Source organism: Protomyctophum parallelum (genome assembly GCF_964188405.1).
Source record: "Protomyctophum parallelum genome assembly, chromosome: 13".
NCBI classification, from domain to species: Eukaryota; Metazoa; Chordata; class Actinopteri; order Myctophiformes; family Myctophidae; genus Protomyctophum; species Protomyctophum parallelum.
In genome coordinates this window covers 50690907-50708406 of record NC_139708.1, presented here as the reverse complement: position 1 = coordinate 50708406, position 17500 = coordinate 50690907, and the positions used below count along the sequence as shown (strand labels likewise).

The following is a 17500-nucleotide window of genomic DNA, read 5'->3' as shown; positions in this document are numbered from 1 at the left end:
CCTGACCCCCGACGCCACCAGGATCATGACCATTACTGTCTCATGTGCACACAGACACGCAGCACGCAAAAAGACACATACACACCACAAGTCCTCAGTATGCGTGCTTCATTCCCCTTAAAGGACAACTTTAGTTTCTTTCAACCAAGGTTCATGTTTTAGGTTGTTATTAGAGAAACTAAAAGGTGAGTGTTCATTTTCTTTCATTTGCTGCTTTCTTTCGTTTTGGGGATTTTAGCAGTTTTTGACAGGGGGGCGGGGGCATTCGAGCATGGGGCTAAATATGATTTCTTTTACAAAATATTTATGGCGATTCATTTTTTTATTATTTACTATAGTCCTAATAAACCCATGAAATTACATCTGGCCACAAAAGATCACAGGATCACCATGCTCGAATGCCCCGCCCCCCCTGTCAAAAAGAGCTAAAAATCCCTAAAACGAAAGAAAGCAGCAAATGAAAGAAAATGAACACTCACCTTTTAGTTTCTCCAATAACAACCAATGAACACCAATGAGAGGTCAGCATATCCGTTTCCTTCCACTTACCTGCACCCTAACCACCTATAGCCACACCAAGGCTCGAGACGGTATTAGCGTTGTCCCAGAGCGGTGTGATATAATTATGTCTATGATGACATGCCAAGACAGGGACGGCAAAGTTGGCTATGTCTCTTATCCCATTCTGACCTGCAGAGATCAGATTCATACAAGGTTTCCACTGGACACACACTGGTCTGATTAACCCATTCTGACCTGAGATCAGATTCATACGAGGTTTCCACTGGACACACACTGGTCTGATTAAATAACCACGGTTACTGCGTAACCTCCAGTTACGTCTGCCTGTGAGTTTCTAACGAGAACTTCTGACTACATCATAGCTATCTGTTAGAGAGAGAGATGAGATGAGATGAGATGAGATATACTTTATTAATCCCTGAGGGGAAATTGAAGTGTTACAACAGCACAGGTTCTTTGTTCTATTCACTGAAAAGCAGCGCTTCATGTGGACATACTGTATACGGCTTCTGGCTGACAGCGACAGTTATTTCTGAACACGTCACATGGAGACATGCCCGGTCTTCTGATCCACTGAGCATCGATCTGTTTCGTTGGTTGGTGTGTGTGTGTGTGTGTGTGTGGTGTGTGTGTGTGTGTGTGTGTGTGTGTGTGTGTGTGTGTGTGTGTGTGTGTGTGTGTGTGTGTGTGTGTGTGTGTGTTGCGTGTGTGTGTGTGTGTGTGTGATCCATTTGGGTCCACTTTTACACCCTTTTTGCTGTGTAGGTACTTTATGTTTATGATTCATTAATTATGTACCAGTGTTTGCATTATGCAACACACACACACACACACACACACACACACACACACACACACACACACACACACACACACACACACACACACACACACACACTGAGTTAATGGGATGAGAGACACCGAAGGCACGTTACTGCACATTAAAATATAATTTAGAAAGGAGTATTGGAAATGCATTTCTGCCCGAATGCTTCAAGCATGGTTCCTTCCTGTGTATATTATTATTATTATTATTATTATTATTATTATCCCATTCTGAACGGGAACCCATTTTGGTGTTGGCATCATGTTATGCTTTAGCTATTGAAAAATAGCAGATCTACAAGCTCATAGCGCGCCACCGAGTGGCGCGCTATGAGCTTGTAGGTCTGCTATTTTTGACAAATCGAAGAACGACTGACATTTTTAGAATCTGATCTCAGGTGAGAATGGGTTCATCAGACCAGTGTGTGTCCAGTGGAAACCTCGTATGAATCTGATCTCAGGTCAGAATGGGTTATTATTATTATTATTATATAATGTGTGTGCCTGTCTTTGTATGTTTGCTACTGTGTGAGTGTGAGTGTGAGAGAGAGAGAGAGAGAGATGAGAGAGAGAGAGAGACAGAGAGAGAGAGACAGAGAGAGAGAGAGAGGGTAGAGTAGGAATTTCAATTAATTTCTTCAGCGTTTGTAATCAATAGCAATTGGGCTGCATGGGTAGCAATGTGTGTAATTACTAAAAGTCCCTGATTAACGGTTCGACTTTGGAATTAATGAATCGCAGAAATGCTGCTTTAACCCAATTTGGGAGGGAACCCCTTTTGGTGTTAGCACCATGTTATGCTTTGGGCCTCCATTTCCCAGAAGCCTTTGTATGCTCTAGTGCGACTGCAATTGTTGCGGGTGTCCGATGTTTTCCGATGGGAGTCTTAAAACATATTAAAAAACGTGAATTAAACAATGAAAACGTAACTCGTGTAACTAGTTTTGGGAGGGAAGCTGTTCTACAATCAATGAACTTGCGTAATGGGATGGAAAATGTTAATTAATCTAATCCCCCTCCTCTCTGTTTGTGTCTCTCACTCTCTCTCTGTGTCTCTCTCTCTGTGTCTCTCTCTCTCTCTCTCTCTCTCTCTCTCTCTCTCTCTCTCTCTCTCTCTCTCTCTCTCTCTCTCTCTCTCTCTCTCTCTGTTTCTCTTTCCAGGTCATCACGTTAGAGGGATGGGTTGACATCATGTACTATGTCATGGACGCTCACTCATTCTACAATTTTATATATTTTATATTGCTCATTATAGTAAGTATCCCTTTTTTTTGTATTGCTCTACTCACTACTGTTTCACAACCGTAATCTTTGCAATGAACGCTCATAAGTCGCCTATAAACTAAACGGAACTTGAAAGGTTAACAGAGGCCAAATAGCCAAATTAAATGCTATTGAATTGGAAAATGCACTGGACCAAAAGCTTAAGTTTTAGTAAAAGAAGTATCTTCTGTTTGAAGTAAACACTCACTCCATAAGTACATGGTTTTAGTAAAAGAAGTATCTTCTGTTTGAAGTAAACACACACTCCATAAGTACATGGTTTTAGTAAAAGAAGTATCTTCTGTTTGAACTATAAACACACGCTCCATAAGTACATGGTTTTAGTAAAAGAAGTATCTTCTGTTTGAACTAAAAACACGCTCCATAAGTACATGGTTTTAGTAAAAGAAGTATCTTCTGTTTGAACTAAACACACGCTCCATAAGTACATGGTTTTAGTAAAAGAAGTATCTTCTGTTTGAACTAAACGCACGCTCCATAAGTACATGGTTTTAGTAAAAGAAGTATCTTCTGTTTGAACTAAACACACGCTCCATAAGTACATGGTTTTAGTAAAAGAAGTATCTTCTGTTTGAACTAAACACACGCTCCATAAGTACATAGTTTTAGTAAAAGAAGTATCTTCTGTTTGAACTAAACACACGCTCCATAAGTACATGGTTTTAGTAAAAGAAGTATCTTCTGTTTGAACTAAATACACGCTCCATAAGTACATGGTTTTAGTAAAAGAAGTATCTTCTGTTTGAACTAAACACACGCTCCATAAGTACATGGTTTTAGTAAAAGAAGTATCTTCTGTTTGAACTAAACACACGCTCCATAAGTACATAGTTTTAGTAAAAGAAGTATCTTCTGTTTGAACTAAACACACGCTCCATAAGTACATGGTTTTAGTAAAAGAAGTATCTTCTGTTTGAACTAAACACACGCTCCATAAGTACATGGTTTTAGTAAAAGAAGTATCTTCTGTTTGAACTAAACACACGCTCCATAAGTACATAGTTTTAGTAAAAGAAGTATCTTCTGTTTGAACTAAACACACGCTCCATAAGTACATGGTTTTAGTAAAAGAAGTATCTTCTGTTTGAACTAAACACACGCTCCATAAGTACATGGTTTTAGTAAAAGAAGTATCTTCTGTTTGAACTAAACACACGCTCCATAAGTACATGGTTTTAGTAAAAGAAGTATCTTCTGTTTGAACTATAAACACACGCTCCATAAGTACATAGTTTTAGTAAAAGAAGTATCTTCTGTTTGAACTAAACACACGCTCCATAAGTACATAGTTTTAGTAAAAGAAGTATCTTCTGTTTGAACTAAACACACGCTCCTTAAGTACATGGTTTTAGTAAAAGAAGTATCTTCTGTTTGAAGTAAACACACGCTCCATAAGTACATAGTTTTAGTAAAAGAAGTATCTTCTGTTTGAACTATAACCACAAACTGCATAAGTACATGGAGATAATTAACACCTGCATGGATTTAATTCAACTCGTACTGTATCTGTATACAGCCCAGGCTGCATTACTGGAGTTTACGATTTACAATTTAGGCATTTAGCAGACGCTCTTAATCCAGAGCGACTTACATTAAGCAAGAACAAAAAAGCATGGGAATACATCACATAAAAAGCATTTATCATGAAACATGCGTAAGCTAATAAAGTAACAGTGGAATATCTATATGATGAAACTATACATATAAACTATATTATACTACTATGCTGTACATATGTACTATGACGTGCTATGACTACATACAATGCAATTATAGTGCTGTCTACATGACATTGGAGTTTATCCAACATGAACCCTAGCGTCACATTATTATTATTATTATTATTATCCCTTTCTGAACGGGAACCCATTTTGGTGTTAGCATCATGTTATGCTTTAGCTATTGAAAAATAGCTGATCTACAAGCTCATAGCGCGCCACCGAGTGGCGCGCTACGAGCTTGTAGATCTGCTATTTAAAAAAAAATCGAAGAACGACTGACCTTTTTAGAATCTGATCTCAGGTCAGAATGGGTTAATTAGACCAGTGTGTGTCCAGTGGAAACCTCGTATGAATCTGATCTCAGGTCAGACGAGTACTAACCCCTGGGGAACCCCTGTTTTACTTTAGTTTAGTTTATTCGCACAATAAGAACAGAACAAAAAGGTAACATCAATAAAAGAGAAGTGTGTGCAGGTGAGAAAAGAAACCTGCAGGGAGGGCTTAACCCATTCTGACCTGAGATCAGATTCATACGAGGTTTCCACTGGACACACACTGGTCTGATTAACCCATTCTGACCTGAGATCAGATTCATACGAGGTTTCCACTGGACACACACTGCTCTGATTAACCCCATTCTGACCTGAGATCAGATTCATACGAGGTTTCCACTGGACACACACTGGTCTGATTAACCCATTCTGACCTGAGATCAGATTCATACGAGGTTTCCACTGGACACACACTGGTCTGATTATAACCCATTCTGACCTGAGATCAGATTCATACGAGGTTTCCACTGGACACACACTGGTCTGATTAACCCATTCTGACCTGAGATCAGATTCATACGATGTTTCCACTGGACACACACTGGTCTGATTAACCCATTCTGACCTGAGATCAGATTCATACGAGGTTTCCACTGGACACACACTGGTCTGATTAACCCATTCTGACCTGAGATCAGATTCATACGAGGTTTCCACTGGACACACACTGGTCTGATTAACCCATTCTGACCTGAGATCAGATTCATACGATGTTTCCACTGGACACACACTGGTCTGATTAACCCATTCTGACCTGAGATCAGATTCATACGAGGTTTCCACTGGACACACACTGCTCTGATTAACCCCATTCTGACCTGAGATCAGATTCATACGAGGTTTCCACTGGACACACACTGGTCTGATTAACCCATTCTGACCTGAGATCAGATTCATACGAGGTTTCCACTGGACACACACTGGTCTGATTATAACCCATTCTGACCTGAGATCAGATTCATACGAGGTTTCCACTGGACACACACTGGTCTGATTAACCCATTCTGACCTGAGATCAGATTCATACGATGTTTCCACTGGACACACACTGGTCTGATTAACCCATTCTGACCTGAGATCAGATTCATACGAGGTTTCCACTGGACACACACTGGTCTGATTAACCCATTCTGACCTGAGATCAGATTCATACGAGGTTTCCACTGGACACACACTGGTCTGATTATAACCCATTCTGACCTGAGATCAGATTCATACGAGGTTTCCACTGGACACACACTGGTCTGATTAACCCATTCTGACCTGAGATCAGATTCATACGAGGTTTCCACTGGACACACACTGGTCTGATTATAACCCATTCTGACCTGAGATCAGATTCATACGAGGTTTCCACTGGACACACACTGGTCTGATTAACCCATTCTGACCTGAGATCAGATTCATACGAGGTTTCCACTGGACACACACTGCTCTGATTAACCCCATTCTGACCTGAGATCAGATTCATACGAGGTTTCCACTGGACACACACTGGTCTGATTAACCCATTCTGACCTGAGATCAGATTCATACGAGGTTTCCACTGGACACACACTGGTCTGATTATAACCCATTCTGACCTGAGATCAGATTCATACGAGGTTTCCACTGGACGTGTACACACTGGTCTGATTAACCCATTCTGACCTGAGATCAGATTCATACGAGGTTTCCACTGGACACACACTGGTCTGATTAACCCATTCTGACCTGAGATCAGATTCATACGAGGTTTCCACTGGACACACACTGGTCTGATTAACTCCATTCTGACCTGAGATCAGATTCATACGAGGTTTCCACTGGACACACACTGGTCTGATTATAACCCATTCTGACCTGAGATCAGATTCATACGAGGTTTCCACTGGACACACACTGGTCTGATTAACCCATTCTGACCTGAGATCAGATTCATACGAGGTTTCCACTGGATACACACTGGTCTGATTAACCCATTCTGACCTGAGATCAGACTCTAAAAATGTCAGTCGTTCTTCGATTTTTTTCAAAAATAGCAGATCTACAAGCTCGTAGCGCGACACTCGGTGGCGCGCTATGAGCTTGTAGATCTGCTATTTTTCAATAGCTAAAGAAAAAAGAAAAGTTTGATGAAAAAGTTATAATAATTATATAATAATATAATAAATTAATAATTTACATTTGGGGGATATCTTTCACAATAATGAATAAAACATGTTCTAGACATTCTAATGATCACAAAAAAACATATTACAATTATTTTACTTACTTTTATTAGGGTTAAAGGTCAAAAGTCATAGGTTAAAAAAAATTAAAAATTGCACAGAGTCCAGAAACTTTTAATTTGTGTGAATTTCAGCCTCTGTGGGGGGTATTTATATGCAAATATCATGACCAATGGCATTGCAATGAACATCACTGATGACGTTTAGGTGAAAAAAGAACAGAAAAAAATAATAATAATGAAGTAATTAATTAAAATATAACTTGTTGCTATAAAGCAACGCTGGGTCTTAGAGGGTTAAAGATGTTCAAATGCCACAAAAAAAAAGATCCAGATGTTCCAGATTCTTCCATCCTGATGACGTTTCCCTCGAGCAGCTTAGAAAGCCTCTCGGTGTAAAAACGCCACCCTGGGGCAAGACCTAAAGCTGAAAAGACTATCAGCGGAAGTTGCGGGATTTTAGCGGATGTGAAAAATCGTTGACGCTTTACAAATCAGTTTACATTCTCCGCGAATGAAACAAGTGTTGTGATTGGGTCGGGAAAATATCGTATCCGGGGGAGAATACATTTGACGGCTGTTCCAGAGGATACAACCGCCGATAGCTTCTCTGCCTTACATTGTGACAAGGCTTTACTTTATGCTTCTCTGTCTTACGTTGTGACCAGGCTTTACTTTATGCTTCTCTGCCTTACTTTGTGACCAGGCTTTACTTTATGCTTCTCTGTCTTACGTTGTGACAAGGCTTTACTTTATGCTTCTCTGTCTTACGTTGTGACCAGGCTTTACTTTATGCTTCTCTGCCTTACGTTGTGACCAGGCTTTACTTTATGCTTCTCTGTCTTACGTTGTGACCAGGCTTTACTTTATGCTTCTCTGTCTTACGTTGTGACCAGGCTTTACTTTATGCTTCTCTGTCTTACGTTGTGACCAGGCTTTACTTTATGCTTCTCTGTCTTACGTTGTGACCAGGCTTTACTTTATGCTTCTCTGCCTTACGTTGTGACCAGGCTTTACTTTATGCTTCTCTGCCTTACGTTGTGACCAGGCTTTACTTTATGCTTCTCTGTCTTAGGTTGTGACCAGGCTTTACTTTATGCTTCTCTGTCTTACGTTGTGACCAGGCTTTACTTTATGCTTCTCTGCCTTACGTTGTGACCAGGCTTTACTTTATGCTTCTCTGCCTTACGTTGTGACCAGGCTTTACTTTATGCTTCTCTGCCTTACGTTGTGACCAGGCTTTACTTTATGCTTCTCTGCCTTACGTTGTGACCAGGCTTTACTTTATGCTTCTCTGTCTTACGTTGTGACCAGGCTTTACTTTATGCTTCTCTGTCTTAGGTTGTGACCAGGCTTTACTTTATGCTTCTCTGTCTTACGTTGTGACCAGGCTTTACTTTATGCTTCTCTGCCTTACGTTGTGACCAGGCTTACTTTATGCTTCTCTGCCTTACGTTGTGACCAGGCTTTACTTTATGCTTCTCTGTCTTAGGTTGTGACCAGGCTTTACTTTATGCTTCTCTGTCTTACGTTGTGACCAGGCTTTTCTTTATGCTTCTCAGCCTTATAGGTTGTGACCAGGCTTTTCTTTTCGCAGATAAGTAAGCCTGGGACCGAGCCTAGTGTAATATAGGCTACATTACAGTACAGTACAGTACAGTACAGTACAGTACAGTACAGTACAGTACAGTACAGTACAGTACAGTACAGTACAGTACAGTACAGTACAGTACAGTACAGTACAGTACAGTACAATACAGTACAGTACAGTACAGTTATGGTGCAGCCTCGCGGAAACGTTGGCCTTTGTTAGCGTTCCCTACCGTACGTAATGTACCTGCTGAAAGACCCCGATAATGTAGATTTTTTGATTGATTGATTTAAATATTTATTAACAGTTTGCAGAATTACAGTACATTTCAAAGCACAAGCTCAATACAAAGACTGTTAACTGTGAGTGGACGACCCAATTAAGCATTACACACTTGTTTACAAGAGGGTCCACCATGTTCAATTCATCAAAACATTTAGAGACGTACAAATAGACACTTCTAGTTTGGGGGGGGGGGGGGGGGGGGGTGCTTAGTATGCACTCAGAATGACAGAGAGAGAGAGAGAGAGAGAGAGACAGAGACAGAGACAGAGACAGAGACAGAGACAGAGACAGAGACAGAGACAGAAACAGAGACAGAGACAGAGACAGAGACAGAGACAGAGAGATAGAGACTGAACAAGTTGCCCATAATGAAGTGGTCATATTAATATTCAAAGATTTGTGCCGCATTTTTAAGATTCATCAAAAACAGCAGACCTACAAGCTCGTAGATCTGCTATTTTTCAATAGCTATAAAGCATAACATGATGCTTATAGTTAACCCATTCTGAACTGGCACCCATTTTGGTGTCAGCATCATGTTTTGCTTTAGCTATTTAAAAATAGCAGATCTACAAGCTCATATCGCGCCACCGAGTGGCGCGATACGAGCTTGTAGGTCTGCTATTTTTTGAAAAATCGAAGAACGACTGACATTTCTAGAATCTGATCTCAGGTCAGAATGGGTTAATCAGACCAGTGTGTGTCCGGCGGAAACCTCGTATGAATCTGATCTCAGGTCAGAATGGGTTAAGACGCCAAAAGGGGTTCCCGCGTACTGAATGTGTTAAAGACAGAGTGAAAAGGAGGCAGAGTGAAAAGGAGAACCAAAAGAGAGATGCTCTCTCTCTAGAACATCTCATTCCAAACATGTCGTTATAGCATTTTAATGGCATGCTAATGATGTAAAGCGTCTGGGGATGGAGGCTTGTTGTGGCTATAAGTCATTATCACGACTATCAGTGAGATAATATCAGTGACTGTAATACAGGGAACTTTGAAATGTCAAAGTATAAAAAGATTGTGACGTGTCGGTGAATGAGAACGGCTGCAGCAGTGTTGTTTTTGGCAGCAAATTTCGATTTTAGTTTTAGTCATATAGTTTAGTTTGGTCATAGTTTAGTCACTTTGGACTGAAACTTCATTTAGTTTCAGTCACATTTTAGTCACCTGGAAATGTCTTAGTGTTGGTCTATAGTTTTAGTCGACTAAATGTCATAAGATTTTAGTCGACAAAATCTACAGGTGATTTAGTCGACTGAAATGTGTTTTGGTGGGCCTTGATGCCGTCGTAATTACACTTGCTGAAAATAGCCGATCTACAAGCTCACAAGTTGTGAGCTTGTAGATCAGCTATTTTCAGCATGCAACCAAGAGTAAAATGACTTATACTGGATCTCTTGTCCACTAGTCCCTTCCTAACATTAGTCTAGTTTTTATTTGTCAACGAAATTGTCAGTATATTTAGTCTTAGTTTTAGTCATCATAGCTTATTTTTCATTTATTTTCCATTCGTTTTCGTCAGTGGAAAAAGGTAGTTTCCTCTTAGTTTTAGTCGACGGAAACAACCTCACAGTGTGCAAACGCGGACACACACACTTCTGTTGGGGACGGATTGTAAACTTCACTCTTAACATCTCAAAGATGTGAGGAGGATGGTTTAATATGCCTGTCTGAGTTTACACCCCACAATATATACATTTGACTGAAGGCCATAGTTAGTAATGAAAGTGGATTTTCAAACTTTACGACTTGGCAGATAAACCGTGCCAGCGGCTTTTAACAATATCCTTATTGAGCGAGTCGGAAGTCTTTGGCTGTGCCTTTTCATGTCTACACTGGTGAGAGATGCTTAAAGAAAAAGATATTTATCACATTTATCACATTCCCGTTCATTCTGAACGGGAACCCATTTTGGTGTTAGCATCATGTTATGCTTTAGCTATTGGAAAAATAGCAGATCTACAAGCTCATAGCGCGCCACCGAGTGGCGCGCTACGAGCGGCGCGCTACGAGCTTGTAGGTCTGCTATTTTTGAAAAATCGAAGAACGACTGACATTTTGTTTTAGAATCTGATCTCAGGTCAGAATGGGTTAATCAGACCAGTGTGTGTCCAGTGGAAACCTCGTATGAATCTGATCTCAGGTCAGAATGGGTTAACCAGACGAGTGTGTGTCCAGTGGAAAACCTCGTATGAATCTGGTCTCAGTTCAGAATGGGTTCAACTAATGGTATTTCAATAAATCCTTTGGGAGGATATAGCTCATATTCAACCTCTGCGAAGACCTGCAGTTTGGCCTTCACATTTCCCAAAGCTAAATCAAATCAAAAGGGTTCATTTTTAAGACTCTTTGAGTTGAATGTTTTATGAGATCTTTGTAATACAATCACAATGTTTGAAACTTTCACGGTGGATGCTGCCCCCATTGTCCTCTAATGTCTCCCTCCTTCCTCTCTCACTTATCCCATTCTGACCTGAGATCAGATAATAAACATGTCTTCTACATCCTGACAGTTTTCATTCTGACCTGAGATCAGATTCTAAACATGTCTTCTACATCCTGACAGTTTTCATTCTGACCTGAGATCAGATTCTAAAACATGTCTTCTACATCCTGACAGTTTTCTGAAAAAGCTATGTTTCTATGTCAGTCGTTCTTTGATTTTTCCAAAAATAGCAGACCTACAAGCTTGTAGTGCGCCACTCTGTGGCGCGCTATGAGCTTGTAGATCTGCTATTTTTAAATAGCTAAAGCATAGCATAATGCTAACACCAAAAGGGGTTCCCGCCCCAAAATGGGTTTATAGCTCTAGTTGAGCTAAAGGGTTGTTTGTCTAAACTCTCACAAACACGTGTTTTTACTAAATTCTCACCAGTGTTGTTTTCGTCGACTAAAACTAAGACGAAAAATGTTCGTCGACTACCTTTTTCCACTGTCGAAAACTAAATGGAAAACTAAATGAAAACTGTGCTATGATGACTAAAACTAAGACTAAATATACTGACAATTTCGTCGACAAATAAAAACTAGACTAGTAATGTTAGGAAGGGACTAGTGGACAAGAGATCCAGTAGGCTATAAGTAATTTTACTCTTTGGTTGCATGCTGAAAATTGCGACGCGTTGTGAGCTTGTAGATCGGCTATTTTCAGCAAGTGAAAAACACTCATTAGGACGGCATCAAGGCCCACCAAAACACATTTTTGACGACTAAATCACCTGTAGATTTTGTCGACTAAAATCGCATGACATTTAGTCGACTAAAACTAGACTAAACACTAAGACATTCCTGGTGACTAAAATGTGACTAAAACTAAAGGAAAACTATTCAAGAGACTATAATGACTAAAACTATACAATCTAAATTTGCTGCCAAAATCAACACTGATTCTCACGTTCCACTCCTAACCTCCTGACCACCAGGTGGGCTCATTCTTCATTTTGGTGTTTAGCATCATGTTATGCTTTAGCTATTGAAAAATAGCAGATCTACAAGCCATGAGCCATGAGCTACAAGCTCGTAGCGCGCCACTCGGTGGCGCGCTACGAGCTTGTAGCTCATGGCTCATAGCTACATGGCTAAACTCTCACAAACACGTGTTTTTTTTGTTTACTAAACTCTCACGTTGCACTCCCCCTCCCGACCACCAGGTGGGCTCTTTCTTCATGATCAACCTGTGCCTGGTGGTGATCGCCACCCAGTTCTCGGAGACCAAGCAACGGGAGAACGCCCTGATGAGGGAGCAGCGGGCGCGCTACATGTCCAACGACTCCACGCTGGCCTCGTACAGCGAGCCGGGCTCCTGCTACGAGGAGATGCTGCGCTACGGCAGCCACCTCTACCGCAAGCTGACGCGCAGGCTGCGGCGCATGTACTCTGTCTGGCACAGGTGAGGCTGCAGCGCATGTGTACTCTGTCTGGACCAGCAGTGGTGATTTCGTCGACTAAAACTAAGACGAAGAATGTTTGTCGACTACCTTTTTTTAGGGGTTAATGACTGTCAGAACTATAAAGCCAGTACCCAGATTTAACATCTCTCTTTTGTCCCACGATGAGAATGCTTTAAGACACTCCACTCTATAGCAAGGCTGTTCAACTGAGCTCTGAGATTTTGCTAGTAGATTACCGCAGTATATATATATATATATATATATATATATATATATATATATATATATATATATATATATATATATATATATGTGTCAGCAGTGAAACACTTGAGTGAGTGAGAGTGAAATAAATCAGGCTGAAGCATGTCCTTGTACTACTATGACAAGAGAGTCATTTCAGGTAACCACAATGTGTCTTAATGTCTTAATGTCGTTTCTTCGATCATAGCGCGCGCTATGAGCTGCTATTGAGCTGCTATTCTTCAATAGCTAAAGCATAACATAACGCTAACACCAAAAGGGGTTCCCTTCTGAAATGTGTTAATCAGACCAGTGTGTGTCCAGTGGAAACCCTCGTATGAATCTGATCTCAGGTCAGAATGGGTTAATCAGACCCAGTGTGTGTCCAGTGGAAACCCTCGTGTGAATCTGATCTCAGGTCAGAATGCGTTAATGTCCTCTCCTCTCGTGTCCTCCTCAGTAAACGCGGTAAAAAGGTGAACCCCAACGGCAGCGGGGGAGGAGGTGGCGGCGGCCTCGGCGGGGCTAGCGGTAGCGGCGGCGGGAACGGCCACAGCAGCCACGGCGGCTTCGGTGGCGGCGGCGAACGGACGGGGGCGGGGCGCGGCGTGGGCGCGGGCGGCGCCTCGGGCGGCGGCGCCGCCTCGGGCCCCGGCTCCGCCCCCTGGCTCCGCCCCATCCACAACCTGCTGACGCACCACCAGCATCACCACTGTCGCCTCAGCAACGGAGGGCAGCACGCCACCGCCGCCGGGGGCGTGGCCACCACGGCGGGCGCCTCGGAGCACGGCGGTGGAGAGGAAGGTGAGGAAGGGTCTTTAACCCTCCATGCCCTCAGTACCCACTTACTTACTGAGTACTTTAAAGGGATTGTGACATTAAAAAAAAGGTTTTGGAATTGTTCTTGTTTTTTTTTTTAGGTTTTCTAATCTCAATCGCACCCAAAAAGCAGTGAGTGACATCACTTACTGCAAATCCCATATTATGTCAATGGGATTTGCCAGCAGATGTCACTGTTTTCACTGTGTTGCCTGTTTTCATTGTAGCTCAAAAGGCCCAAAAAAACCCAAAGAAAACTTCAGACCACAGAAAATCCACTGAATGTTCAAAGTTCAGGTTTTTTGGGTGTAATTGAGGTCATAAAACCTAAAAGAAAAAAGAAAAAGAAAGATAAATGAAAATGAATGTCATAAAACCTTTAAATTATTATTGTTATATCACTTACTGTTACTGTGTCAACTTATTATTCATGTCATGTGTGAGTGGATGGGACCCGAATGGAAACAAGGCAGCAAGGTCTTTCTTCGGTGAAATCCTTTTTTTGGACAAAAATGCCTGACTGTACATTGTGCTGTTTGCATTTATGTTGCCTAATAAAATATTCAATCAATCAATCAAAAAGGCCGAGGAGGAGGAGGAGGAGGAGGAGGAGGAGGAGGAGGAGGGGCGGTGGTACCCGGTGGGGGAGGAGGAGGAGGAGGAGGAGGAGACTCGGGCGGCGAAGAGGTGGAGATGAGGTCGTTTCCTGTCCAAGGAGGAGGAGGAGGGAGCAGGAACGGGAACGGCGGGATCGGGATCGACTCCTCGGCCGTCGCCGCCCACAGGTATAGTTTTTTTAGGGACGGGACGATAATTATTGTTTATTTGGTTTATTGTGATTAAACGAACGCTCGCGTGTGGCCGGGATGTTAACCCATTTTGACCTGGGAACGATTCTATGAATGTCTTCTGAATCCTGACAACAAGCCATGTTTCTATGTCAGTCGTTCTTCGATTTGTCAAAAATAGCAGACCTACGAGCTATGAGCTTGTAGATCTGCTATTTTTCAATAGCTAAAGCATAACATAATGCTAACGCCAGAAGGGGTTCCCGCCCCCAAAATGGGTTAATGTATGGTGAAATTGTCCTGAAATCGTCATACACTAGTAGGATGAATTAGCTTTTTGTTGAGCTGCAAATTCAGTCCTATACATAAACTGTCTATACCTGTAAAGAGCGCATTTGGGGGGGGGGGGGGGGGGGGCACGGTCGCCTCACAGCTAGAAGGTCCTGGGTTCGATTCCCGCTCGGGGCGCTGTGGGTGCTGGCGGTGTGTTTCCTCCTCCGCGTCGTCAGTGCCCATACCCGAAGGCGGGATTGGCGAAAGGGCCTTTCTGTGTGGAGTTTGCATGTTCTCCCCGTGTCCCCTAAGGTAGGTACCCTCACATGTTCTCCCCGTGTCCCCTAGGGTAGGTACCCTCACATGTTCTCCCCGTGTCCCCTAGGGTAGGTACCCTCACATCTTCTCCCCGTGTCCCCTAGGGTAAGTACCCTCACATGTTCTCCCTGTGTCCCCTAGGGTAGGTACCCTCACATGTTCTCCCCAGTGTCCCTATAGGGTAGGTACCCTCACATGTTCTCCCCGTGTCCCCTAGGGTAGGTACCCTCACATGTTCTCCCCGTGTCCCCTAGGTTTAGGTACCCTCACATGTTCTCCCCGTGTCCCCTAGGGTAGGTACCCTCACATGTTCCCCCCGTGTCCCCTAGGGTAGGTACCCTCACATGTTCTCCCCGTGTCCCTATAGGGTAGGTACCGTCACATGTTCTCCCTGTGTCCCCTAGGGTAGGTACCCTCACATGTTCTCCCCGTGTCCTCTAGGGTAGGTACCCTCACATGTTCCCCCCGTGTCCCCTAGGGTAGGTACCCTCACATGTTCTCCCCGTGTCCCCTAGGGTAGGTACCCTCACATGTTCCCCCCGTGTCCCCTAGGGTAGGTACCCTCACATGTTCTCCCCGTGTCCCTAGCGTATAGTACCCTCACATGTTCTCCCCGTGTCCCCTAGGGTAGGTACCCTCACATGTTCTCCCTGTGTCCCCTAGGGTAGGTACCCTCACATGTTCTCCCAGTGTCCCCTAGGGTATGTACCCTCACATGTTCTCCCAGTGTCCCTAGGGTATGTACCCTCACATGTTCTCCCCGTTTCCCCTAGGGTAGGAACCCTCACAAAATACATGCAGTAATACTGGTCTCTACACTGCCTCCCCCTGGCCAGCCAGGGTGCCTGATGGAGGGGAAAGGAACTGGTTGGAATAACGTGTTCCTTCCACGCGCTAATAATGCATGAAGGAAGCATGAGTTCAAGTCCGTTGCTCTCGCCCTTGTCCCCCATATATGGGGACTAGGTTGGTCTCCCCTTGTCCCCCATATATGGGGACTAGGTTGGTGGAGGGTGTGTAGAGCCCAGGATCACATTAGATGATTGACACAGGGGTGAAAAATGGGTTACAAAATCGTGGGATAAAATGATTTACAACTCACAACGTTCGCACGTTGTGAGTTTGTTGATCTGCTATTTTTTTGCAAACGTTCCCCCCAACATAGGGATGGTGGGTTCTTCAAGTGGTTAAACAAAAGTGCCCTTTTAAGTTTGAAGCATATTTAGATTATAATTGCATAGATTATGTTTTGCCACAATCATCGCTGTAACTGTACCAGAACAAGAGACAGTGGTTTCAGGTATAAACTTAAATTATATTAAGTATGGTTTTGGTTGTGCAACGTTTATGATCATACTTGGATAAAAAAAGGTTGATTTAAATATGAATAAATGTAATAAAAAATGGCAATACATAGTTAACCCATTCTGAACGGGAACCCATTTTGGTGTTGGCATCATGTTATGCTTTAGCTATTAGCAAGTGTAAAAACAGTCATTATGACAGCATCAAGACCCGCCAAAATACATTTTAGTCGACTAAATCAACTGTAGATTTAGCCGACTAAAATCTTACGACATTTAGTCGACTAAAACTAGACTAACACTAAGACATTTCCAGGTGACTAAAATGTGACTAAAACTAAGTGAAAAAACTATTCAAGAGACTACGACTAAAACTAAAATAGAAATTTGCTGCCAAAAACAACACTGGTCTGTATGATGCGTGGACATTCTTCAACCGGTACAGCTCGTTTTTTTGTTGTTGACATGTCGTCCCATACCCCCACAGGCAGAGATGGGCAGTATTTGAAATACATGTATTTGAAATACGTATTTGAAATACTTTTTTGTATTTTGTAATTTGTATTTCGCTGAGATGGAAGAAATTAGATGTATTTTGTATTTAAATAATTTTTTTGACCCAGTATTTGTATTTTGTATCAAAATACATTTTCAATATATTTTGCCCATCAGAGATGGGCAGTATTTGAAATACATGTATTTGAAATACATATTTGAAATACTTTTTTGTATTTTGTAATTTGTATTTCGCTGAGATGGAAGAAATTAGATGTATTTTGTATTTAAATAAATTTTTTGACCCAGTATTTGTATTTTGTATCAAAATACATTTTCAATATATTTTGCCCATCAGAGATGGGCAGTATTTGAAATACATGTATTTGAAATACGTATTTGAAATACTTATTTGTATTTTGTAATTTGTATTTCGATGGGGATGGAAGATGTATTTTGTATTTTGTATTTAGATAAATTTTTTGACCCAGTATTTGTATTTTGTATCAAAATACATTTTCAATGTATTTTGCCCATCTCTGCCCACAGGATGGGGGCACTGTTGGGGCGTCTGAACGGCGGGATGAACTACCCCACCATA

At 42.1% G+C, this 17500-nt stretch overlaps 1 protein-coding gene across 1 annotated transcript in view; it reads left to right on the top strand.

Moving 5' to 3' along the window:
* Positions 1-17500, top strand: part of cacna1ha (calcium channel, voltage-dependent, T type, alpha 1H subunit a) — a gene marked incomplete at its 3' end in the record, with an annotated part of 325861 nt that overhangs the window by 182400 nt on the left and 125961 nt on the right. The window contains exons 7-10 of the mRNA XM_083779213.1: positions 2509-2601; positions 12420-12658; positions 13363-13706; positions 14329-14506. Coding sequence (XP_083635339.1) covers positions 2509-2601; positions 12420-12658; positions 13363-13706; positions 14329-14506 — 854 coding nt within the window. The remainder of the gene's footprint in view (positions 1-2508; positions 2602-12419; positions 12659-13362; positions 13707-14328; positions 14507-17500) is intronic.